Source organism: Canis lupus, chromosome 3 (genome assembly GCF_003254725.2).
Source record: "Canis lupus dingo isolate Sandy chromosome 3, ASM325472v2, whole genome shotgun sequence".
Lineage (NCBI taxonomy): Eukaryota > Metazoa > Chordata > Mammalia > Carnivora > Canidae > Canis > Canis lupus.
The window spans coordinates 49,115,099-49,142,024 of NC_064245.1; the positions used below are offsets into that span (position 1 = coordinate 49,115,099).

Genomic DNA, 26,926 nt, shown 5'->3' on the forward strand with positions numbered 1-26,926 from the left:
TGAAAGGATAGAAAATTTAGCTGAACTTAAAAAAAAAAGGGGGGGGGGGTAAGAAAAAGAATGGTCAGAAAAGGAAAAAAAAAAATCAAAGACGTAAATTTGGTTGATGCCAGTGCCATCATAAGGCTGTAAGATCTTTAGGGTAGAGTGCGGTCACAGTGGTTTGTCTGTTTTCTTCTCTCCCTTCATTGGCCAAGTGTCTTTGAGGTGTGTGTGGATTTACCTGAGTCATCTCCTTTGTCCTCTCCCTCTTCAGCCCCCTGCTTGCACTTCTCATTCTGATCAGTGCCCAGCAGCTCACTGTGCTGTGTTGTCCTTGCAGGCACTGCTCCGGCTGCTCTGGGCTGCTTCTGTGTCCACCCGGTGAAACTTGCCTCACAGCTGATCTCCAGTAAATTGTGTGAGGGCTTCCTAGCTAGTTTATTCTTCTTACTTGACCCTTGTAACATTTTTATTATTGCACTTATAATACTGTAACATAATGATCCATTTACATCTGTATGTCCCTTACTAAATTGGTAGGGTAGTGTATTATTTATCTCTGGCACTCAGCAGCTCACTGTACATGGAATATTTTGGGGGCTCAGAAACATACAGAGATTATCTACCATCATTGAGTCTTTTTGTGCCAGGCAGATATTAAAAATATAAATAGAAAAAAAGGAGGCCCTAAGTACTGAAAAGTTATGGTGTATTCTCCTATATGAATTTCAGAGTAAACTCTGAGTATAAGAAATCAGAGGCCTGATTTTAAATTAAATTCTTTCATTATTATTTTGGTAAGAGTTCTGAGTTTTTTTATTCCATGTTAATGACTTTGATTATTTGTGTGTGTGTATTTTAGCCCTAAATTCAGGATCATTTTTCCTATTGGATAATTCGGCACTGATAAATAGTAAATGAATGAATGTGGGTGTTAGTGTTTTGGTTATTTGGGTTTCAGTTTTAATCGGCTGTGTTTGTTTTTCCTGTGAGTATTGCCCTGTGTTCTACTCTTCTTTCTTATCCTCTCCTACCTTCCTGCCATGGGTCCCCTTCCCCCTCTCACTCCAGTTGTGACCATGCTTCACTTTTTTCTTGGTGATTTTTAGGAGTACAATGTCATGAGATAGTGGGACACAGAAGCCTAGCTTGTGCCACAAGAGAATCAGACACATGTTCTGGGTCTCAACACCATTGTTTCCCCACGTGTGGGCCATGATTCAAAAGCAAGAACAGCACAGGTCTAGTTTCCTGATTTGGTGGGCTAGAATCTATATTCTTTAACAAGGCCTCTGATACTCATGTGCCCTAAAGTTTGAGAATCAGTGTTTAGAGCTAAGTGATCAGTTATTAATTAATGCAGCTGTAAACAGAAAAAGACAATTAGGCTCCTGTAAGATTTCCTCAGTCCCTTATTCAGGAAATGTATTGGTACCTGTAGTAGTTTGTATGTACGGATTTTGGCATCTGCAACAGGAAACGCCTATTTGCTCTTTGTACCCTGCTGCTTTTCCATTGTTCAGAATTCCCTGCTCCCACCCCCAACGAGTACATAACATGTTTATTGCCACCAGCCCAGACTCCTTAGGAATGAAGGAAAGAGTCTTTGGATCCTGTTATTTTCCTTGAAGAGCAGAACACTATTTTACAAGAATCCAGAGTATGTATTGTCATTTCCATGTTAACCCTCACCCCAAATTTTTGTGGGTTTCCAGGGATTTACCATAGCACAGTTTTAGCAGAATCCCAGGCCGTGGAAATTCATTTGAAGCACATTTTGCAGTGCAAGTATCCTGCAGGTACAAATCCTTTATTTACTCTTGGCTGGGTCTCAAACAGCTGCCCTCCTTTTTTTGGGACTGGGGTTGATTGTGAAGGTGGTTTGCACATCTTGTAGATTTGGAAGCTTCCCTGTTGTGAATGACAAAACCATGTCCATTGAAGTGATAAGTTCAACAGACCTGGACAGCTGATCCTTAGGAAATGGCCTGTGGTCAGGAAGCTAACAGATTCAGGGAGTTTGCAGGTCTCCCTGTAATTCCCGATGTAATGTTGGGCCTTTGGTTCCCCCCCTCCCTTCAGGGACATTTCATTAAGAGTGGAGCATGTGTTATGTTTCTTTAGTATACTATGCAGATATGGCTAGAAAATAAGTTTGATTTATATTTAGATACATATGAGTACAGACAATGTTACTCTAATTGCTTTTCTTTTATCAGCTCTAGGGAGCATTAGTAAAGATTGTAGATTTATTTCTTCAGTTTGCACATTTAAGAAAAATGTCTTTTTACTTAATTCCAGTTCAGTTGTGACACCCTGAATGACAGGGGACTTGAAATAGTTGTGCTCTGTATAATGTCTTCTTTCGGACTACAAAAGTAGTATCTGTTCAATGTCTGAATAGTTAGGATTAAGAAACAGATAACTTAAGAATGAAAATTGGCTGTTATTTTCAGAAATGTGTGTGTTTAACATTTTGTTATTTTGTTCCTCCAGATTCTTTTCTACGGTTATTTTGTTATATCTTACAATTGTGATTTACCCACCAATGTGTTTTTAGATAAATGCATCTCTGGATACCTGATGCCTTTTATCTTGACCACTTACGGTTTTCCAAGTATTTTCCTTGGTAGTCTCCATTGAGACCCAGAAATTGCAGGAAAGATCTGTGTCTGGCACTTTGCTAAGCACTTCACTTGGATTCTCTCTTTTAATTCTTCCACTGACACCATGCTGTAGGCAGGAATTCTTATGCTCTCACTGCACATAAAGAGACTGAGGTTACACAGTCCACTGACTTACTTGCTCAAGGTCATACAGTTAATCACTAGAGAACTTGGGATGCCCGCCCACGTAATTTGATTGCTGGTCTAGAGGATATTGTATAAGTACTCTAGAACTTCGCTGTGCTGAGAAATCTTTTCTAGCTGAAAATATATGAGCCCTCCAGAGTGATTGCATGGGGACACCCTGCTTCTTTAGCTTATTAAGAGGTATTTTGTTAGGTTTTGATCTGTAGTTGGCACTCTAGGGGAACACTGGCTGAATCTAGTCCACTGCCTCCTTTTGTAAAGAGTTTTATTGGAACATGGCAACACCCATTCATTTACTTATTGCACCAGAAAACCTATGACCTGGCAAAGCCTAAAATGTTTACCATCTAGCCTTTTAAAGAAAATGCTTGCCTGGACACCAGTCATTATGAAGGCATGTCATTTTTTGGTAGCTTCTGGTGGTTTTGCGTTCATTTGTTCAGGCACTCTGGTTGGTAGAATTGTTTACTCTTCGTTAGTCCCCCCCAAACCAACCAAATAGCCCCTCCTACTTTATGCCTGAGTTTCCTTGTGATCCTTTAGAGCAACTGAGTTTCTTCAGAATCCTTTGCAGATAGTGTGACCCGTAAACGATTCCGGAACTTTTGCCTCTGTTAACCTGTGTAAGCACTGCATATCCCACACTGATCGCTGATCCTTCTGATGATGCTGTGCGCCTGGTGCCCTGTGAGGGAAAGGCTGGTGAGCGTTTGTTCTGAAGTGCAGGGAGAGGTTGTAGCCTGTGTCTGCTTGTCCAGCAGCACCCTGCGAGCTGCCAGAGAATTGTCAGAGAACACTGCTCTGACATCACTGAGACTGTTGCATTCGGGGTGGAGAAATCCTGCTTGGACATAAAGTGAATGTGTTGCTTTTGTACAACAGTAAACTATTCCTTTTGCTTTCTTTCGGCATTTTGCAATAAAATGGAAAATGTGAGAAGAATGAAAACACTTAATTACTGAGTTTGTTTTTATTCTTCACCCTGCAGATTTATGACTGGACAGAATCCTAGCCGGCTCCTGCTGAGTGGCAGATTTGGTGAACATACTTGAAATCACATCATTTCAGTGTTTGAATTTTTTTTAAAGATTTTATTTATTTATTCATGAAAGACACACACAGAGAGAGAGAGAGAGAGAGAGAGAGAGAGAGAGAGAGGCAGAGACACAGGTAGAGGGAGAAGCAGGCTCCATGCAGGGAGCCCGACGGACTCGATCCCAGGACTCCAGGATCACGCCCTGGGCCAAAGGCGGCGCTAAACCGCTGAGCCACCCAGGGATCCCATAAGTGTTTGAATGTTGATATTTCCATTTCATAGTCTTTCAAATGGTGTGCAGCATTTAGTGTCCCACCACGTCTGTCATGTGTTGTACTTGTGTTATGTGAAAGGAGCCCAGGGAAGTGTGGACTTGGTCAACATCATTCACTAGTGTCTGGGTAAGAACGAAATTGTAGGGTTTTTCTCTCTGAAAATTCCTTGATGAAATCATTAATGGACAGAGTGCATTCCTTAACTTTCCTTTTCGGAAGGCTTGATGAAGAATCTGTAGACAAAGCAAGGACTTTCAGTTGGGGCTTAGAGAATAAATTTGTTTATTTTTGTTTGTTTTTTGTTTTTTGTTTTTTTTTTTTTTTTTGTATGTTTACTCTGACCCAAAGACTGCCTTCTTGCAATAGGCTCCTTTCAAAAAACACAGTTGTCAAGTAAAGTAAGCACACTTAAATGTGTAAAGTTGGGCACTATATGTAGCAAGTTTTCTGGTGGCTTAATGTCAAAACTGTTCTGAGTACTGGAGCCAGTTTGGGGGTCTGGAACCCTCTCCACATGTTACTTCTGTCAAACACTTCTTAATCTCTTAGATTTTCATGGGGTAAATGTCACCTCAGAGAGGCCTTCCCTCAGTACCATGTTTAAAACCTTTTGTTCCTCTTTTTCATTTTCCTCCATAGAACTTATCACTGAAAACCATTTATTTTACTGTCATATTTAAGTGTGTTACTCTCTACAATAAAGCTCTGTGAAGGTTGGGAATTTTGTCTCTATTCCTTCTATACCCTCAGTGCCTCAGTACCATGCCTGGTACATTGTACAGGCACAGCAATTAACAGCAATGGAGTCGTCTGTCTCTGATGTTTGTAGAACAGGCACTAGAGGTGAAATGAGCTAGTTTGTGAATTGAGGTCATTCAGGAGATCCTGAAAAGCACATCACATGGGGTTTGATTCTGGGCTCTCCTACTTCTTAAAGTTGGTAATAAGTAACTTAGTTATTGAAAGACTTGATTTTTTTTTTCACCAGTGAAATGGGGAAAATGTCTTTTTACAGGGATTAAAGATAATGTTGAACATAAAGTTCGTAAATATTAGGCCTGTCTTTTCTCTTGTGTGTCAGTGTTGAAGAAGCCGAAGCAATCTGAATTTACCAATCTGTTGCTTCTGGGGTCATTGCCTTGATGACTTCTGACAGCTTTATTCTTTCAACAGCCTCTGTTGCCAGCATAACAATGACCTGTCCCTTTGACCAGTGTGGGAGGACAGACACTTTGTCATTCCTCTTTAATCCTCATATCAGAACAACTTGTATGGGTTCTGGCTTTGATATATGTTTAGGCGAGTTCATAATACCAAACAGTTGAGATGCATCAGCCCTTCCTGAGAGCCATGTGAGTTCAACCAGCCCTTTTATCCAAATGCAGCAGCAGCTGCTCAAATAGGTTGATGTCTGTGATCTTTGCAAACTAAGTTGTCATAAGTTTCTTGGCAGATGAAGAAACATCAGAGGGCCAATAAGTCACTAGTGCGTCTCCCTAGATTTCTCCACTTGTTATGGGTTACTGAAATGTTAATTCTTGTTTTAGTTTCCACGGATACTTCTTGAGGGGAACACTTCAGAAGTTAGTTAAGGCAAATTGGTTTATAAAGTTATAGGTTCTTTTAGTCCTTTGTCCCAGGCAAGTCTGGACATGATCTGGAAAGCTGATTAAAAGGCTAGTGAGCACAGTGAGCTTAATTTTAAATTAAATGGATATTTAATGCATTGAGAAAAGTACTCAAGCACTTTGTTTTTTCTTTTCCATCCATGCTTTCTATTTGAATTTGATGGACTGGAGATCTGCCTTATTTTTCTACTAAATGAGTTATTGGTACATTTCTCAAGTTTGGTTTTCACTGTGGATTTTTGCAGGTGATTTTAGCACCTAAGGGTACAAAATCATTCCATGAAGACAGGAAGGAAAGTGCCAAGAAGCCAGGAGGTGTCTCAGTGCAGGGAGTGGGCCAGAGAATGAACAGGGGTGGATGTGGAGGTGGTCTGCCAATGTGGCCGAACCCCCAGGCTGTTGGCAAAACATGCTGAAAAGCCTGTGGCCTGCAAGTGGTTGGGGGATGACTGGGTTTAGGAGCCCGATTATAGCTTTGGTTTTTGTTTTTTTTTCCCCTAAGTGTGTGTTAACTGCTTTTTGGGTGAGCCTTGATCTTGGACATACACATACCACAGCCTGACCAAACTGGCAGATCTGGGAGGATTTCAGTATCGGGAGGATTCTGTTACTTAGATTACACATGGTTGCTGAGGCATTCATTGCTCTTTATTCTAAACATTTAGCCATTGATAAGCTGCTGTTAGTGCTATTTGGATTTCAATTTACTGTTAGGTTTTTGTAATCTGGTAGAACACAAAGAATGTGATTTTATCTATTTTTTGCATGTGCGAATGACATTTCTGTACTGTTGTTTATACTACTGGTTAGTTACCGTGTGCCTTAATTTAATCCATTTAACTTACTATGAGTAAGAAACTTTCTTAGATCAAATTATAATCCAGTCCTTTGGGGTCTGCCTCTCTGACTCCTACGAGGACAAGATCAGCTTATACTCATTCAGGGTGTTTGGAAAAGGGCCTGCCATCCTGAAGTCCACAGTTCTGGGCCATGGTATTTTAACTTGAAGCTCCTGGTCAAATCTCCCAAGTTAAACCTTGAGAGCATGCTGTTTTTGATATTCAGGAGGGTATTAGACAATCCTACGAGTCTTCTCTAAAGTTCTTCCTAAGATTTTTGCGAGCATTCATTTAGTGAAGATAACAGTTGGGAACCGAGCTATTAATTTTGAGCGGGGATGGGAGGGGGTAACAGCGTGTATATGGTGGAGGCCAGCCGTATCTTCCCTTCTTTGCAGGGTATCCTCCCTTCTCTGTGGGCAGACAGGAAGAGTGTGCTCTGGCCCACTGTACCCCTGTCCCCAACTCCCTGGTGAGGCTGGAGGAGACCCTGACCATGCAGCACTTCTTGAATTTGGGCAATTATGTAAAAGTATAACTGAATGTACACTGGTTTTGCTTTGGTAAGTGCATTTAATACCCTGTTGGTTGTTGAAAATTCTCCTAGGACAGTGGAGCCTTTTGTGTTTATTTTTCAATCAGAAAGTCTTTCTCCCCAGTCGAAAGGATTGAAGTGAGGCTATAAGAAGTTTTGCAGTCCCTGACCTTCTAGCCTTCCCTAACCTCTAAGGAAAGCCAGGCATCCAACAACCTCAGACTTCTGATTGTGTTCATATGGCCATACGTGACATAGAGCATTTGCAGCTTTTATATTTTTTTGGTGATAGCTTTTAATTTCATTCTCACTTATTTCTTCCTTTTCTGTTTCAGTGTCCTGGGTCATGAAACTTAATCCACAGCAGGCTCCATTATATGTGAGTAAATCATGAGATTTCTTATTTTCATACTCATCTCTGCCTTTTATTTGTTATGAGGAAATTCAGAAATGCTCTCATGTGCTTATCACAGGAATTTTTAACCATCTACATGAGTAGTGTACTTCAGAAATTGAATTTGATTTGGCAAATGCTAAATGACTCCTGCATGGCTGGCACTGAGCTGGGAACAACGAATAGCTGTAAGATGTGTGAGGTAAACTTGTCAGGTGGCAAGCGGCACATCAAACAGTTGCACTGTCCTGCAGAACGATGCCTATGCCAATGCCTATGCCAAGGCTGCTTCTTTTCACTGTCAGCACATTTACAGAAACGTGCTGTGGAGATCTTCCTGCTGCCATTGGGAGTTACCCTGTGTTGCAACTAGGTGGCACTCTGTCATTGGTGAGAGTGCTGTTTACGTTAGGGCTCGGGTGGAAGCTGATGATAAATCATCTCCCGAAAGTGAGGCAACTATCAGATGAAGTGGATAAGTCAATGAATCAAGGCTGGAAAAGGTAAAGTGTAGGTGATTCTTTTTTTTCTTTTTAATTACCAAGAGAGTGCATTAGCTGCATGAGGGTGGTGAAAAATGGTGAGGGGTCCCCTCAGGGGTGTGGATAGATAAAGCTGCCAGAGGCCAGCGGATATTGGATTGGTGTGGTCTGGAGAGAGTGAGGAAAATGTCATTGATGGAACAGTATGTTGGAGATGAAGCATTTGGTTGGATGAAAAGTCCTCAGAATTTGTTCAAGACCTAAGACAGATAGTAGAGGGGATGAGTGACTGTGAGCATGGTATTTGATGCACGGTGGAAGGGTGGGCACTGGAAATGGCCCAGCTGCATTTGTGTTGAGGAGTAATGAGAGACAAGTCTATAAAGGGTATCAAAGGTCAGCTGTGAAGGCAAAGATGTGAGAGCTCCTGAGGAACCTTCAGTGGGGTTATTTTAAATCTGTCAGTTTTATGCACTTTTTTATTTTAAGCCATACGATGTTAGTAATAGTCCTATACCTGTCTAGCATACAACATTCATGCGATCACTTTTCTACACAGATGATTTTTATGTTAAATGTAACCTATAAAGAAAATATATGCATTCTTAGAAGGCATTTTATGTATTTCTTTCCAGACTACTTGGAGAGAATGTGTTATGTTCAACAGTGGGTTTGCACATGAACTGAACACCTTGGACTTTTAAAAACAGCTCTTATTGAGATATAATTCACACACCATAAAACTCACACATTTAAAGCCTGCGATTCAGTGGTTTTTAGTGTATTCACAGTTATGTAATCATAACTGTCATCTAACTTGAGAAGATTTTCTCATCCCGAAAAGAAGCTCCTTACCTATTAGTAATTACTCAACCATTCCCTGCCTTTCCCTAGCCCCTGGCAACCACTTACCCACTTTCTGTCTTTATGGAGTTACTTATTCCGCAAATTTCATGTAAATGGAATCATACAACACGTGGACTTTTGTGACTGGCTTGTTTTCCATAGTGGAACATCTTTAATTAAGGTACATGTTAAAGCAACTTTGTTCCTTTTTATTGATGGGTAATACTCTGTGGTATGGCTGTGCCACATTTTATTTCTCTGTTCATTAGTTGATGGCCATTTGGCCTATTTCCACTTTTTGGATATTACGAATAATGTCGCTATGAGCAGCAGTTTTTGATAGACTTTGTATTTTCATTTTTCTTGTGATTGGACTTAAGAGTACAATTGCCTGCTTACATGATGACTCTCTGTTTAACGTTTTGAGGAATTGCCACGGTTTCCTCAGTTGCTGCACTGTTTTATGTTCTCACCACCAATGTTGAGGGTCTGTGTCTCCAAATTCTTACCAACACCTGATGGTACCTGACTTCTGGATTGTTGCCATCCTGGTGGGTGTGAAATGATAACTCATTGTGGGTTTTTTTTTTTATTAAACATTTTATTTATACTTTGAGAGAGAGAGAGCAGAAGCGGGGTGAGGGGCAGAGGGAGAAGCAGACTCCCTGTAGAGCAGGGAGCCTGACATGGGACTCAATCTCAGGATCCTAGGATCCTGACCTGAAACAAAGGCAGATGCTTAACCAACTGAGCTACTCAGGCTCCTGCTTATTGTGGTTTTATTTTGCATTTCTCTAGTGGCTAATGATTGTGAGCATCTTTTTAGATCCTTTTGCCCATTTATATGTCTTTGAAGAAATGTCTATTTGGATTCCTTGCTTATTTTTAATTTTCTTTTTTGTTGAATTTTAAGTGTTCTTTATATATTCTGGATTCAAGTCCCTTATCAGATAGATGGCTTGCAAAAACTTTTGCCCACCATAAGGATTATCATTTCATTTTGTTGATGGTACCCTTTGAAGCTCAAAAGTTTTTAATTTTGATTATGTCCAAATTACCTGTTACTTCTCTTACTACTTGTCCTTTTGGTGTCATATCTACAAAAGACTTTGCCTAACTCAGGGTCACAAAAAAATTTAACCTCCTATGTTTTCTTTTAGGAATTTTATAGTTTAAGCCCTTACATTTAAGTGTATGGTTCTGGAATACATTTTTTTGTATGCTCTAAGGGAGGGTTCCATTTTTCATATATGGACATCTGGGTGTCCTTGCACCATTTGTTGAGAAGACTTCTTTCTACATTGAATTTTCTTGGGCACGCTTGTTGAAAATTTATCATAAATATAAAGAATTACTTCTGGACTGTTAAGTCTCTTCCTTTCCAGTATGTCATCTTAATTTCTTTAGCAATGATTTACAGTTTTCAGTGTATACAAACCTTATACTTTATTTTAATTCTTCTTGATGCTATTGCAAATTACAGTTTTCTTAATTTCATTTTCAGATTGTTCATCGTTAGTGTATAGAAATACAGTTGATTTTTTTAAAAAGATTTTATTTATTTATTCATAGAGATGGGGGGAGAGAGAGAGAGAGAGAGAGAGAGAGGCAGAGACAAAGGCAGAGGGAGAAGCAGGCTCCACGCAGAGAGCCTGACATGGGACTCGATCCAGGGTCTCCAGGGTCACGCCCCGGGCTGCAGGTGGCGCTAAACCGCTGTGCCACCGGGGCTGCCCACAGTTGATTTTTATATATTGATCTTACAACCTCAGCCTTGCTGAACTTGTTTTATTGGTTAAAAGTTACTTATTTATTTATTTTTAAGATTTTATTTATTTGAGAAAGAGTGAGTGAGAGAGAAGGAGCCAGGGGAGGGGCAGACGGAGAGGGAGAAGCAGACTCTCTGGACTCCAGGATCAGGACCTGAGCTGAAGGCAGACACTTAACCAACTGAGCCACCCAGGTACCCCGGTTAATAGTTTTTTAATGGATCCCTTAGATTTTCCTGTATACCGATCATATCCTCCGAAAATACAGATAGCTTTCTTGCTTTCCTATCTAGAATGCCTTTTCTTTTTCTTTCCTGATTGCCTGAGTAGAACTTCCAGCATAGTGTTGAGTAAAACTGATGAGAGCAGATATCCTGGCCTTGTTTCTGATGTTAAAGGGAGAATATTGGGTCTTTCACCATTAGGATTAGGTATGATGTTGTTAGCTATGAGTTTTTCATAGATGCATTTATCATGTTGAAGAAGTTCCCTTCTGTTCCTAGTTTGAATATTTTTATCATGAAAGAGCATTGGATTTTGTCAGAGTTTTTTGTTTTTTTTTTTCATCTGTGAGATGATCATATGGGTTTTTTTTTCCTTTTATTTTTTTTTAAAAAGATTATTTATTTATTCATGAGAGCCACAAAGAGAGAGAGAGAGAGAGAGAGAGAGGCAGGCAGAGACACAGGCAGAGGGAGAAGCAGGCTCCATCTAGGGAGCCTGACACGGGACTTAATCCCGGGTCTCCAGGATCACACCATGGGCAGAAGTCGGCACTAAACCGGTGAGCCACCCAGGCTGACCTTTTTCCTTTCTTTTCATTGGTATAGTTTATTAGGTTGATTGGTTTTGAATGTTAAACCAACCTTGCATTCTTGGAATAAATCCTATTTTGTCATATATAATCCTTCTCCTATGTTGCTGGATTTGGTTTGCTATATATAGTTTTATGTCTATACATAAAAGATAGAGTCTAGTTTTCTTCTGATGTCCTTGTCTGGCAGCATATGATTCCCAGATATGTCCATGACTTAATCTCCAGAACCTGTGACTATTTCTCTTACTTGGCAAAAGGGACTTCACAGATTTGATTAAGGGTCCTGAGATGCGAGCTTCTCTTGAACTATCTAGGTAGCCCAGTCTAATCACAAGGGTTCTTAAAAGTGAGAGAGGAGAATCACGAGTCAGATTTGTAGATGCTACACTGCTAGATTTGAGGAAGGAAGGGGCCATGAGCCAAGGAGTGCAGCCTCTGGAAACTGGAAAAAGCTAGGAAACAGTTTTTCCTTAGAGCCTCTCAGGGTACCCAGACCTACAGACATCTTTATTTTAGCACAATGAAAGTTGTTTCAGACATTTGACCTCCAGAACTGTAAGATGAGAAATTAGTGTCAGTTAAAGCCTCTGAGTTTGAGATGATTGGTTGTAACAGCAGTAGGAAATGAATATAGTCGTAGTTTGGAAAAATTAATTGATGGCGGCATGAAGGATAATTTAGGGGAGAGTAGAGGCAGAGAGATCAGTTAGAAGTTTTCTGATTTTGCCATCATGGGATCTGAGAACTCCAGAGTTAATGAGGACCGTGGGCGTTACGTGCCTCTCTGTTGTGGAGTGGGGACACAAGTTCTGAAGATGATGTGATGAGGTGGTACAGCTAATCCATGACAAAATTATGATTTAAATCTGTATTTTTGGACTTAGTCATAGAAACTGCTGTAAAGCATGTTAAGCATAAAAAAGCTCTTTAGAGGGAAGCAAGGCTCTTTAGAAATGAGTTCTAAGGAATATTCTTAATAAAGGAAGTTCTTCTAATTGGGCAGGCCAAACTGAAGAAAATTTTAACTTCAGATTTTAAGTATGCCTGTCTGCAAGAATACTTAGGGGTAATTTGTTATCAATTTTTTAAAAGGAGGGTGACAGTGTATCTTGTTTTCAGTGAATAGAGTCAGGTCATGGGCATTTCTGCTATTCTGGTAAAGAGAGGTAACTGTTACATTCTGTGTCCAGTGGACAGGGGGTCACTTCTCTGCACCCAGAGGAAGAAGGAAGAAGCGAAAGAAGAGAAAATATGTTCAAATTTTTCTTTCAGTTTATATTTGGGATCTGCCAGGGGTTAAGTATCAGTAGAAGAGAGAAAACTTTTCCTAACTAAGAAAAAACACTGGATTCTGAGAACTTTTATCTGTAAGAAAGGAAAAACTAGCTGGATTACAAATATTTTACTTAGTCTTTGAATAAAGATGTATCCAGAAGAAGTTACAATAATTAAAAACGTAGGAAGGTTTCCAAACTGTGCAGGTGGCAGTACCATTGAATGTTTGCATGGGGCCATTTTAACGAATTCTTTTAATGACTTGTACACAATGGTATTGGGGACAGTGGCCTGGAACTCGAGAGCCCAGGCATGTAATGTGGCTGTGCCTGGGTTTTCGTGTTTTGTCAGCCCTGTGTTCCCACTAAGGGCCTCTGAGGCTCCATGGAGGCACTGATCTCGCCAGATGAATTGCTGAGAATTGAAGGGTTACAGACTTAGACAAGTTGAGAAGTGTCTGTCTAGGTGACAAGGGCCTAGAGGGTTTAGTGGGAGTAGACATGGAGAGGCTGTGTCAAATGCAAGAAGTATTTTTGAAAAAGCAGCAGGACCAAACAATAGGGGGAGGAATGAAAGAAAAGTAGGACAGTTGATTGAGAATTTTGAGTGCGAGTGACAGCTGATGCAATTGCCAGATACGGAAAAGAAGCGCTGAGCTTGTTCTCCAGGCATGTTGAAGGGTATCTTGTCGACTGCTGGAGGGATGGGCATGGAACTGGGAATTCATTCTTTCATTCAGGTGCCTGCTTTGCTCCAAGCTCTGTTCTGGATGCTGAGATTTTGCTATAAACGAAACACAAGGGGCTCTGCTCTCAAGGTACTTGTATTAATGTGAGGAGAAGGCAGACAACTCATAAGCGGGAAAACACATCAGGAGGAAAAACTTTACAAAAATGAATAAAACATGATGTGATGGTGCCAGACTCAGGACTGTTTTAGGTTGCATGATCAGGGAAGGTGTGCCATTTAAGCTGAGATGTGGGGGCGCCTGGGGTTTCAGTGGTTAAGCATCTGACTCTTGGTTTTGGCTAAGGTCACAATCTCAGGATTGTGAGATCTAGCCCTGTGTAGGGCTCCACACTCAGCGAGGAGTCTCCTGGAGATTCTCACTCTCCTTCTGCCCCTCCCCCTCTAAAATAAAATACAATAATATAAATCTTTAATCTGGGACCTGAATGACAAAAGGAGCCAGCCATGCAAAGATGTTGACATGGTGTTCTATTCTAGCCCAAGGGAATAGGTGTACAACAGGTGTACAGGATCTAAAGTGAAGAGGCCTGGCTTGATAGATTTGAGGAACAGAAAAAACAGTGGCTGAGACTCAGAACAATGTGAGTGTGGGCACCGTCTTTCCTTTCCACGGGAAGAGGTCAGTGACTGAGGGAGGAGGTGAGGGGAAAAGCCTGATGGAGGATTTCACGGACCATGGGCCACCTCCCTGGGTCTGTCTTTCTTCATGCCCAATTCCCAGCACAGCGCTCATCTCTGAGTCAGGTGCTCTGAAGACTGTAGCAGCTCCCATGGCTTAGGGTCAAGTCAGACCTCTTAGGGATTGAGGATTTGTCCTAATGTAGATGTTGGCCCTGAGCAGACCCACTTCTTAGGCAGTTTAAACACAGTATTTTGGAAACAGAGTTTGGGCACGTTGTGGTTATCTTTTAAGATCCATGTTTTCTTTTTTTTTTTTTTTTTTTAAGATCCATGTTTTCAATGTAAATTGGATATTTTTTGAGTTGAAGAACATTTTTTTTTAGCAGATTTGGCTCTCACTTTAGAGTGTAATAAAAAAAAGTGCTTATTTTTAATAATACTCTTTTATGACTGAATTGCTTCTTGGGAGAAAAACTTTTCCAAATTACTTGTTACTGTCAGTCCATTTATGAACTTAAAGGATGTGTGATATGATTTAAGAATAGTCCTTTCACTTTGTGGTTTTCTGTGAATACTTCCCCTGCTGGTGTGACACTCATTTGCATACACCTATATAACCTTTCTGGATAATAGCTTCTTAAAAACGAGTCCCTATTAGTATAGTCCTTCTAGTTTACAAAAGCACTTTTGCATGTGTTATGCCCTTTGGTTGTCCCAGCAACCAGGTGAGGGTGAAGAAGCCACATTGTGACCCTCATCATACTAAGGGAACAGCTCAAGATGGCTCATCTAGTAAAATGCAAAAGGTAGGGCTTTACCCAGAAATCGTGGTTCTCAGACCCATTTTCTTTCTTCTGTAGACCAAGCTGTCTCACACAGTTTTCCATAAAACACAAATATCACAGCACTTAATATGCTAGAGACTTGTACAGGTAAAGCCCCCCCCCCTCCTTTGTGAATAAGTAACCCAACATTCATCTTCCATTTCTTGTGGTTTTAAGTTTTTTAAAAAAAGATTTTATTTATTTATTCACCCCCCCCCACCCCCCCCACATGTGCGCACGCAGAAACACAGGCAGAGGGAGAAGCAGGCTCCGTGCAGGGAGCCTGATGTGGCACTTGATCCCAGGACTCCAGGATCATGCCCTGGGCTGAAGGCAGGCGCTAAACCACTGAGCCACCCAGGGATCCCCTAAATATTTTAAATGTTTTATGTAAGTTCAGATTTATAGGGAGGTTACAAGAATACCACTTCATTTCTACCCCTTTCTTACTAACAGCATTTAATCACATTTACCTATTACATATTTTTGAATTGTTTGAAAGTTGTAGACATTCTACCCTATTCTCTCCCTATTTCAGCATATATTTCCTAAGAACTAGGACATTCTCTTTCATAACCACAGTGCAATTAGCAAAAACAGGAGTTACAACATTGATGTAATAATGCCCTTATGTAACGTAAGTCCATATCCAAATTTCTCCAGTTATCCCAATAATGTCCTTTATAGCATCCTTTTCCTCGCCCCTCCCTTCCGCTCCCCTCCCAGTTTAGGATCTAATCCAGGATTACACATTGTATTTATTTATATCTCCTTAGTCTCTTAATCAGGAACAGCTCTTGTGCCTGTCTTTCATGATATTGACATTTTGGAAGAGTATAGGTCAGTTGTTTATGAAGCAGTTGGGGTTTATATGTTGTTTTTCTCCATATTTTAGCTGGAATACTACTTAAAAGATGCCCTTCCTGGCATACCATGTTAGGAGGACACCTGACACATTCTTGTTGGATTATTGGAGATGTTAACTTTGATCCCTCGGTTGGAGCGGTGTTAAATTGGCTTAGTTTAATTTATCTGTTCTGAAGGAATTAGACATTTTTTAGAGACAGTGTAACTCTTCACTTCTCCCCTCTAATGCTGTTATTGGCTTGGAAGTACTTTCTGCATATTGGATTTTCCTAAAATGGGCACCCTTGTTTTCTGTAAGGTGTACCTTTGAATGTAGATGGAAGGGCTCATGTTAACAGAGAGCTCACTGTAATTAATTGCTTGAGGTTTGAACAGAGCATTGTCTCTGCCCTTGTGGATCTTGTGGATACACACAGGGTTTTCAAATAAATGTAGTTCTCGTCTAAGCTGTTCCAAGCACATTTCACATGGAACATAGTAGGCACTCAGTGAACATTTGTTGAGCAAGTGAATGAAATTCAATATAGATAAAACTACTAAAATTTTAATAAAATCTGCTTCGTTTTGGTACAGCAACAGTCTTAAAGTTGCTCACTGCTTTCCAAGTTTTTTATTTTTAATTTACTTGTGAGGTCCCTGATTACTTAGTGATGCCGTTTTTGTGATTGAAGGTGTTGTAAACAAGGAAATAAATGTGCTAATGATGTCTTTATTGTACATATGTGACTTCCTTTACAGTTGTGAGGAAATCTGTACAGCCATCGCTACAAAGCCTATGTAAATATAGAATGTCTGATAGAGTGTTATTCTATAGATGCATTCTTTGAGATTTACTTACTTAGTCATTTAGCACATTGAGAAGCCATACTAGAACTAGTGCCTGTATCTCTTGAGTCCTGAATTATGATCTCTAATCCTTAGGGGACTTATGGTCTGAGCCGCTTGTTTATAGCAGACTGCATACAGCAAACCATGTGACTGCTAATATATATATATTTTATGAACATGGTACACGTACCCTTTAGCTCCAGAGCCCTTCTCACTGTCAAGATAAAAGCATAGGCTTTTACCAGAAGGGGTAAGGGATGAGGGATGCTGTCCAATGATAAAAGAAAAAGTCAGGCACATGAAGCAAAGGTTTAGATATTTATAAAACAAACAAAATAGGCCCTACTACCACCCCCACACTAAGCACTATGGGACCTAGCAACCAAGTCAACTGGATGTTAGCAGCAGTAAACATATCCTCCCTCAGACTAACAGCTGAAAAGGAAGCAGGATTTTTAAATTTCCGAGGGAGGAGGAGGAAAGGGCTTTGGATGCCTCTTATCTCAGGCCCCAGGCTTGTTCTGGAAGAGATCTGATGAGGCCAGGCCTTAAGCTCTACAGGGTACAAGGAGACAGTGAGTGTCAAATGTCAAGAATAAGGAGACCTGGATGAATCCATACTTTTGGTGCCAGGGAAAGTTGCTTCCTTTCTCTCTTAGCACCTTACTTTTGTGGTGATGAACCAACCCCAGCAAGTGTCCCATATACCCGTATAGTCAGCTCTGTGAGAGGGAGTGAACTTTGTGGGAGAGGTCAGGGTGGGGTAACATTTGATGAGTTCTAGGAATCATTGTATTTTAGGGGTGATTGAGCCCAGTCATCTGGAAGAGTGAAGAAACTGAGCTACAGTGATTGAGGAATTTGCCTGAAGTTTCATGGGGGTTGCAACAGATGTGATCAGGTAGCAGAAATTATAAATAATTGAGTCTAGCCTGTGTGCTCCAGGCAGGTCGGGTCACTAGTTGGTTTGAACTTAAGATTCAGAGTAGCTGCATAGAGAAGTCAAAGTACAAGACTTGGTGTAAGTGGGCTTAGTAAGAGGAAAAAAATAAAGGTACCAGTGGGAAGACTGGAAGGAAAAGAGGAGTATTTGAAAAGATAGCATTGTGGTCCTCTTTTGGGGTGAACCCATAAGGGTTAGAATGCCTTTATGTACTGTTAGACACACTGGAGAAGAGTTTAATAGTTACTGCTTGAAATCTCCCTTAAGTGGACGAAATTAGTCAAAATAAAATGTGTATTATACCTTTTGATAGAGGGAAGTAAGTCAGTAATAACCATCCCAATGAGTTACTTGATTGGGTATGTTGTATTTAGAGCTTCCTCTTCCAAGAGGAGGATGGGTGACTTCTTAGCCCCAGACCAGTGAGAGGAAAGCCAAGGCCCTGGAACAGGAAGGCATTTATCTCCTAAAGTACATCTCCTGCAGCTCTTTGGTACTTGTTTTTATTAGAATAATTTTCTTGACCAGTTTCAAAAGTGTTCTAGTGGGCATAGGAATGATGGGCACATCATTAACACTTCATGGTTAATGATGCTCCAGAATGGATGGCTGTGGCCAACAGAAACCGAGAAGGTTTATATGGGTGATAATTTGCCGACTGAAATGACCATAAGAACACAAAAAAAGGGGACAACTTGGGGTGCCTTTATCAGATCCTTTAACTATAAATTCATTTTCCTGTGGTCTTGAACATACCTCTCTAGGTCTCCCTCAGGAAAGCCAAAAGGCATTTTCCCTCTATAAATGAAATACTTTTTAAAACCAGAGAGGTACTCAGATGTGTGATGTAAATTGTATTCCAAGGCATGCTCTGAGACTAGATGTGGGCTGATTACCACTACCTGCCATATGTTTGGGATAAAATCCACATTTATTAGATTTTCGAGGGGAAGAGCCATTCCAATTACAAAATGAATTTCCAGAACCCCAACAGATCTGGCTTATTATGTCCTTCTTGCTTTCTCCTTTTTCTTGAATACTCATTGGTTTTGCATATTACTGCTTCTGGGAGGAGGCAGAAGCATTCTGAGGATAGAGGAGCATTGTTGGAATATCTTTGCACTGAATGCCTCTTTTCACTGAAAACGTACCAAACAAAACAATATGTAATGATTAGAATTATTTCTGTTAGGACAGGGGCCATTTCTTATAATGATGTTGTTTGTCACAAGACACATGTTACGGTTTGGGTAATATTTCTGCTGTAGAGCCAGGGTAGTGAGGATCAAAGGAGTGACTAACTTGTCTAAGGATGCACAGCTGTGGTGGATGAAGAGTTCAAATCCTGCAAATGACTCCAAAGCCCATTTAACTAGGGGAGATCAAAAGAGCATTTCATTTGACTCATATTTAGATCTTGAGAAAATCTTATCGGAGTGATTTTCTGCCACTACATTGGATTCTTTTTGACCCTGGACTTCAGTTTCCAGCTTTTGTGAAGACTTGGACTCTGTGCCATGGATTAGTGTTCTCTCTGCGTGCTGATGAGAACAGCTCTCAGAGCCCAAACAGTTCCAGAAGGTGGGCTTGCACAGCAAGGGGATGTGCTTAGAACGAAGAGGTTTTAGAATTTTTATCAATTACAGCAATTTATTCTTGAATAAGTGTAGTTTGCATAAATAATCACAATTTTAAAGGGCCACAGAATTTAGGTTGCACAGAATTTAGCTCAGCATTCTCAGGTGGCTCTTTGTAGGAGAGAGGGCCTATGTGGTAATGGCCACATTTTATCAGTTCTTCCTGGGAAGTGTGTTTCCAGAGCAGGAGTTGAAATAACCTGGCTTTGCCCTCTACTTGGCTGTTAGGTTCCATTTTGCTCCTACAAAGAGAGTTTTATCAGCTTTCTGATCTCTTAAATGAATTACCTGCTTTTGCCTTAACAATACATATCTGATGGGTCTACTCCAACATTTTGTAGACTCATGGCCTTTTCCAGCCAGATCTGAGGTCTGTAATTATATAACAACACTTTGTCACCAGTGCCAGAAGAAATAAGGAAATCAAGTGTTCCTCAGTCTAGCTTCTGATGGTTTATAGAGTAAGAACTTTAGTTTCCTTCTGTTGGGCTTTTTCATCAGTCTCCAGAAACTTGATTAGAAGTCACTAGGTCCTGCATTTGTGAGTAGCATTTTTAAATTTTCCTTTGGCAGTTGCAGAGTGGATGCAGATATATACAAAGGGCAGGGCTTTTCAAGGCCTGTCTGCAGGATGACTTTAAAATCACTTGGTGTTTCCCAAGCATCTGAATGTCTGCTGGGTAGAGAGGGGCAGGGTTTGGAGTAGAAATTTCCATGTGGTTCTAGTGAAGAAAGGTATTGTGTCCAAAGAAGACCAAAATGTAAGGCTCTGTACTTTTAATTCATTCAAAAAGTATTTGTGAATCACCTGTCAAGGAAATAGAGGGTATAGTCTCAGAGGGATAGGTGCTTTCACAGGGGCTCCAGTGCATGAGCATGATCACATAAGCGCTACCTATCCAGGTGTTAGATGAGTTCTGTAGGTATGAGGGTTCGTAGGAGAAAGAGTGAGATATTAGCAGAAATAGTTGAGAAGCCTCTAGGGAAGATGGGGGCTCTCTGAGCCTGGGTAGGCATGCTGTGGAGAGAGGGAAGAACAGAGAGAAGGAAATAGTGGTTTTTTTTTTCTTTTTTCTTTTTTAAAGATTTCACTTATTTATTTGAGAGAGAGCAAGAGAGCACAAGCAGGAGAAGTGGCAGAGAGAAAAGGGAGAAGCTGGCTCCTTGCTGAGCAAGGAGCCCAGTGTGAGACTTGAAACCAGGACCCTGGGATCATGATCTGAGCTGAAGGCAGATGCTTAACTGACTGAGCCACCCAGGCAACCTGGGAAATACAATGTTTGATGGAAGGCATGGACATGGTGGTGTTGGGTGGTGAGGCATCTGGCTTGACTGGGGAGGACAGTTCACATGGGAGGATACCTGGAGATGATTTTCTGTAGAGCTGCTCTGTTCATTACAGTAGCCACCAGCTGCATGTAGCTATTTAAGTTAATATAAGTGAAATTAAATTAAAAATTCAGTTCCTCCACTGCAGAGTGCTCAGTTGTCACACATGGCTATCACTGCAGAAAATTCTGTTAGCCAGCCCTGGTATAGGGAATGTGGGATTTTACATAACAGGGTGGAGAGCAGCTGGAGATTGTCTGGCCAGGCACACAGCATGATGCCAGCAGGACCCAAAGAACACAAGTCAAGAGAAAGGCTGGAGATGGGGTACAGGAAGATGGTGAGGTGCTGTCAAGTGGTAAGCCTATCGCTTCATCGTTGCAGCACACCAAATGGAATGTGAAGCTGGTTAAGCTGTTCTGAAGGAAGAACCTACAGATTTGGTCTGATAGAATGACAGAAAGTCTCAGAGGAGCCACAGATATGACCATTGAGGGGGTCAGTATGAGAGGCCAAAAATGGCACAGCACCAGGGAGTGAGGCACATTCGGCAGGAGCTGCCTTGGAAGCCTGAGTGAGAACATATCTGTGCAACAACCAGAGGGTGGGAGTGAGGATAAAACAAGACGATGCAAACCCATGTCACAGGTGATGGATAGAAACTTTAAATAGAGGTGGTTTGTAAAGAGACCCATCCTGAGGCACCTGGATGGCTCAGTCGGTTAAGCATTGGACTCTTGATTTCAGCTCAGGTCATGATCTCAGGGTTATGAGATCGAGCCCTGTGTCAGGCTCCACACTCAGCAGGGATTCTGCTTGAGATTCTCTCTCTTCCCCTCTCCCCCTCATCCCCTGTCCCACCTCAAATAAATAAATAAATCAATCTAAGAAAATATTAAAGAGACCCATCTCTATTTTGATGAAAACAAGTAAATGTTCTACTTTGTGTGGCTTCCTCTTGCATCTTTAGCATATACACTTGTGCTGACAGTGCTCTCCCTGGTGTGGGTAGAAATTGAAGGTGGAACTGTTTACTGAGGACCTTCCATTAAGGTGATCTACGTTATCTCCTCATCCTTGTGAGGCCCATATGATGGATGAAAGAACTAGCTAGGAAGAAGTGAAGCAGGGATTCAAACTCAAAATCTTACTCCTTTATCTGTTACGTACAAGTAAGGATGGTTTCACTCTCAGTTCCTCAAATTGATACTACTTCTCTTGGCCTCGTTTCTTGAAGCCTTGGTGCTTCTCTCACCTTTTACATTTAGTGGATGTCTTTAGCACTGAATTCTACTTGTCATCTTTCTGTCAAATTTAAGACATGGAGCCTATCCAAATTGTTTACAGCAATAATTAGTATGTGGGGTGATGTAGACTGACTTCCAACTGGACTGTTCTAGAGCACTGGTTTTCAGAGTGTGGTCCCTAGCTAGTGGCATGAGCATCACTAGGGATTCGTTAGAAATGAAAATTTTCAGGTCCTGCCCCATACCTACCAGATCAGAATGTATGGGGATGCCCCCCCACACACACCATTTTTTTAATAAACCCTTCAGATTATGCTGATCCACCCCAAGAGTGTAAGCATGAACCAAATAAACAGGATAGTTTCAGATGCCCCTTTCTTACGAATTGAGGCTGTTTGGGTAGATTTAGGGCTTTCCACATGGCTGTTAACCCCTCACCAGCCGTTGACCATGCAGGTACATGGGAAATAACACGCATTTCAAAAGGACAGATCTGTGGTAGATTCCTAAATAGATTATTGCTAGATTATTGACTCAGAAAAATACCAAGGTGTGTAACACTGAGCACAATCTGGTTACCTTTTAGCAGAGGCAGTAGTGATTTTCAGGTATGGAAATTAATGTTCCCCCTTGTTTTTGACATTTTTATATCCTTTGGATTTCTTGTGAGTACTTCCTTGTGTGGTTGTGAATAATGAAAGCCAGATCTGCTTGGTGTAGCTAGTTAGCAAAGCAGGTCGTCATGCTAATGGAATTGGTAATGCCTGGGTCTTGGAATGAGGTGTAGACAGGCATCTTCCACACCTGATTTTTGGGCAGCAAAAATAAAAACTATTTTGAAGTCAGCCTTTGGGAGTTTAAAACTCCCAGGCCATGCTGATTCGATGATGCTTCAGGTAAACCACTTCCCACTCTGTGCTAGTGTCCAGCTGTGCAAAAATAGTGTTCGTATCTCTTTCTCTCTGATGAAATGCAGTAATAAACCCCCTCCACCACCCCCAACACACACACACACACACACACACACACACGCGCGTGCACGCACAAGAGAAGATTCATCTTTCAGGATTCATTTCCTGTCACTTGTCTCTGTTGAGCCCTTCCTGAACCTTCCACTTCCTGTGGAATCTGTCACTCCTGCCTCCATGCTCCAGCTCCTCCATACAGACTTTTAAAAAAAACACCTCAAACACTTCATGAATGGGCTTTTGTTTACATGCCTTATCTCCTTTTCTGTGTGCATCTTGAGGGCAGAGATTCTATTTAAATTGGTCATTTTGTTTTGGTTTTTGTTTTGTTTTGCTTTCATTTTAACTTATGCTTCTGTCACTTCTGCTTCCTTGCACATTATAAGTTCACAGTGCATTTGATACTGACTCTTGGTGAAAAATTGAATTGCAGCCCACATTGTTTGATCCTTCTGTGTTGTCTATAGGCTGTTTACTTGGAACTCTCTTGTGTTTACCTCTTTCCGTACTAACCTCATTTTGTTGGCCTGAGAAACCTATGGATTAGAAGAAAGTGTTTTCTTATTTAACAGTTGGGGAACTGGGATAGCAAGGTTTATATTTTGAAGTTCTAGTCCATTCATGATAAGACTAAAGATTTTAATTGCTGTCTTTGGAATTTGCTGTGCCATCTGAGATGTGAGGCTATTAGATTTATTAAAGTCAGCCCACTGAAACTGTAATTGAGAAATCCATAAATAGCTCCACCAGATAGAACACTAGGAATATATTTATAGCAGCAGGGATGTAGAAATTACATTTTCCTGAAAGGTACACTAATTTTTTGATTGATTGCTGGACAGGTGATATGCATCTTAAGTGCCTTTTCTCATGAGTATATATTCCTCCTCCAGGGATTCTGTTTCCTTTTATGTGACGATTGTAACTAAGGGTCTTTATCCTTGAGTACAGAGAACATCATCTGTACTACCAGGGTTTTTGTTTGTTTGTTTACTCCTTTCTAAACCTAGAAGGAGCCATTGGCCTTGTGCATCATTCTTGGAGTCGTCCTCCATAGAGTCCCGCATTTGGATTATCTGCTAACCCTGTGTGATATATGGAGCATCTAGCAGCTGGGGTGGAATTCTCAGCTGTCTCTCTTTGTTATGTCCAGAGAAGGAAATGTGAGTTTTATCTTACTACTAAGGCATTGCTACATTCCTTTTTTGGTCCATGGGAGCCAGTAATCTGATTGTAGGCTTATTTTCTACCATTCCTATCATCTTGAACTAGTTAGTTAAAGGCCAGGGGTGATCTTAACCTACCTGCATGACTGTGAATTCCTTCTTGGTCACCTCCTGCATTCCTGAACACTCTACTTTTGAGTAAAGCTTATTAGGTTTTGGCAACACTGCCTAGTTCATCCTATCATGGGTGGTTCAGGGTCCCAGCCAGCATAATGTTAAGAAGCTACTACTATGGATATTTCTCTTGGTCAGTATCTTTCCTCCACAAGTCTCCCATTTTCCAGATCTCCATGAAATTGGTTGCCACGTCTGTGGGTGTGCTTGTATGTCATTCATATCTTACTAAGTCTTGGAATTAAAAGTGGGTCTTCTTGATTCTGAAACAAAGATGAGTGTTTTAAGAAATGGTGTAGGGATCCCTGGGTGGCGCAGCGGTTTGGCGCCTGCCTTTGGCCCAGGGCGCGATCCTGGAGACCCGGGATCGAATCCCACATCGGGCTCCCGGTGCATGGAGCCTGCTTCTCCCTCTGCCTATGTCTCCGCCTCTCTCTCTTTCTCTCTCTGTGACTATCATAAATAAATAAAAATTAAAAAAAAAAAAGAAATGGTGTAGTTGAGATTCCAGCCCCAGTCTTCCTGTTGAGCTGGGATTGTGATGGTGAGTCCTTGGTCACAATGTATGCGTGTGCAGTGGAGGGTGGCAGAAATGCATGTTTATGAAAATGGTAATCATCAGATTACCATTCAGTCATTTATTGAATACCTTCTAGTACTTAGTCACTACACTATCTCCTGTGTTCATTTTCTCCTTCAGTCAAACACTGACAGCCTTGTTTTTTTGTATTGTATTTTGTATTGTAAAGGTGGGGTAGTAGGGCCAGAGAACTCCAGTCACTTGCTGAGGTCATGTGGCTAGTAAGTGGTCGAGTCCATACCAGGCCACTCTTGCTTCAGAAGTTTGGGCTTCTGGTGTCGGTGTGTCAGTCTTAGAGCAGTGTCTGCTCTTACCATGCGTGGTATGGGAAGCAGGCTGTTGCTGAAGACCTGTGAAGGGTGTTGATGGGTTATTGAAGATAGAATGAGACACAGAAAAGTGGAATTAGTAGGGAAGAAGAGGCACCATTTAGGGACAGACACTAGACCTCCTGTGATAATTGCTCTGGTTGAGCACGGTACAGTGGGCCTACTGGTTCTCACATTTGTGCCATTTGGGAGTCACATACAGGGTTTATTCACACCCAGACTGCTGGGCCACAGTCCCAGAATTTCCGATTTACTATAGTTGGGGCAGAGCTGAAAATTTGCATTTACAGTACGTTTCTGGGTGATGTTTGCTGGTCCTGTGACAGTACTTTGAGAGTTCTTGTAGAGAAAAATGACTCTGAGTAAATAGGCATGGGTTTAAATTCATGCTCTAGTACTGAGGTGCTTTGGCAGCCTTAGACTCTTTATCTGTAAAATTCAGCAGCGAAATACCTATATTAGGGTTTCATGAGGATTAAATATGATTTTTAAATGACAATAATATCTAGCACTTTTAAAATTTTTATTTTTTTTATTTTTAAAACATTTTAAATTCCAGTAAGCACACAGTGTTATATTAGTTTCAGGTGTATAGTATAGGGATTCATTAATTCTTTCTATACATCACCCAGTGCCCCTTCTGAAAAGTGTGTATCTAGAACTTCTTGAATACTTACTAAAGTACCAGGTACTTTGAGATGTGCTTCACAATTATCATCTATTCTTCAACAGTTAACCCACATATAAAGATTGTAGCACATATAGTAGTTGCTCAGACATTTCTGCCTTTCCCTGTCCATATTTAAGAAGGCTGGGAGATGGGTAAGACACCTTAGATAGACTTTCATAAAACTTATTTCTTTTTAAAATTTTAACAATTTTAAAAGGAAAACTTAAAAAGGGTATTTGTGTGAAATGGTTTTACCAGTAATACTCAATAAGAAAAATGTTACGGTTATCTGAAATGGTAGACTATTTCTTCTTATGTCTTTATGGTTTTTAAGTACAGTGGATTATTTAATGCTCAGATAGCTATTATTTATCAATTAGGAAGCTTTACTAGCTTTAAGAAAACTTTATAATTTTCCTTTGAAACTAATCAAGTTTTTTCTCTTTCTATGCTCCCTTATGACTGCTTTTCTCAAAGGGTTTGTTCCAGAAAGCCAGTTTTGCCATCTAGTTAAAATTCTTTACTCATAATTAAATAAAACCAAAAAATAGTAAAACCTGTAACTTTATTTAAGGCTTTCTTTGAGAAATAATGTCTTACCAGCAGAGGCTGTAAAGGAAGGTAAAGAAAGACCTGGAGATTTCTGAAGTATGGGATATTTTTATTGGGAACGAATGGGAACATTTATTTTGTTCCTTCTGTATGCTACATACTTTGCATACCTTCTTAAAATACTGGTGGTTACTTTATATAGTTGTTGAGGGGGTTAAATGATAACTAATTAGTGTAAGACAAAACAGCACTGGCATATAGTTAGCAGTTGAGGAAAAGTCATTACTGTTGTTTCATGCACTTCAGATATATGAATGTAATAGATGCAGTTTCAGTCCTCATAAAGTTTACGATCTAGCAGTTCCCAGAAAGGATTTGAGATGGTCCCTAAAAGAATCACAAAGCTAGTGACAAATGAAGCTGGTCTTCCTTGTCATGTGATTGCAAAGCCTGTGGCCCTGCCTTCCAAAGCAGTGCCTACCATTCTGTATTGGAAGTTTACCTTAATTTTGATACAGTTGACAGTGACCCAGTTGCCAGCTTTGGGTATCATCCCTTGGTCTCCTGGTTGATTGTATCCTGGGTTAGGAGTAAGATTTGACCAGGTGTGGTTGAACTTGACCTGCTGGTTTCTCCTCCCTAGGCATTGCCCTCATGGGGCTGGTTCAGGGAGGTGGAGGAAATCTTGATCTGCATGCAGTGGGTGAGGCATGCTAGGTTAGATTAGGGAAGGAGACCAGATACCTACTC

At 40.8% G+C, this 26,926-nt stretch overlaps 1 protein-coding gene and 1 long non-coding RNA gene across 15 annotated transcripts in view; one reads left to right on the forward strand and one right to left on the reverse strand.

Moving 5' to 3' along the window:
* The window catches only part of AKAP13 (A-kinase anchoring protein 13), a 321,113-nt gene that overhangs the window by 77,400 nt on the left and 216,787 nt on the right, over nucleotides 1–26,926 (forward strand). For 13 of the 14 annotated variants that reach the window (XR_003132759.3, XM_025438509.3, XM_025438510.3 and 10 more), the window contains exon 2: nucleotides 7,444–7,487. Coding sequence is in view for 13 of the 14 variants with exons in the window: in XM_025438509.3 (XP_025294294.1) it covers nucleotides 7,455–7,487 (33 nt within the window). In the remaining variant the exon portion in view is untranslated. Of the gene's footprint in view, nucleotides 1–6,971; nucleotides 7,137–7,443; nucleotides 7,488–26,926 lie in introns of those variants that run through there. The other variant, XM_049108445.1, reaches the window with a different exon arrangement.
* On the reverse strand, nucleotides 1,626–2,742 carry LOC125754864 (uncharacterized). Its single transcript, XR_007409863.1, has 2 exons — nucleotides 2,590–2,742; nucleotides 1,626–1,893 (listed from the first exon to the last, which is right to left on the reverse strand). It is a non-coding gene; the product is annotated as an uncharacterized LOC125754864 (long non-coding RNA).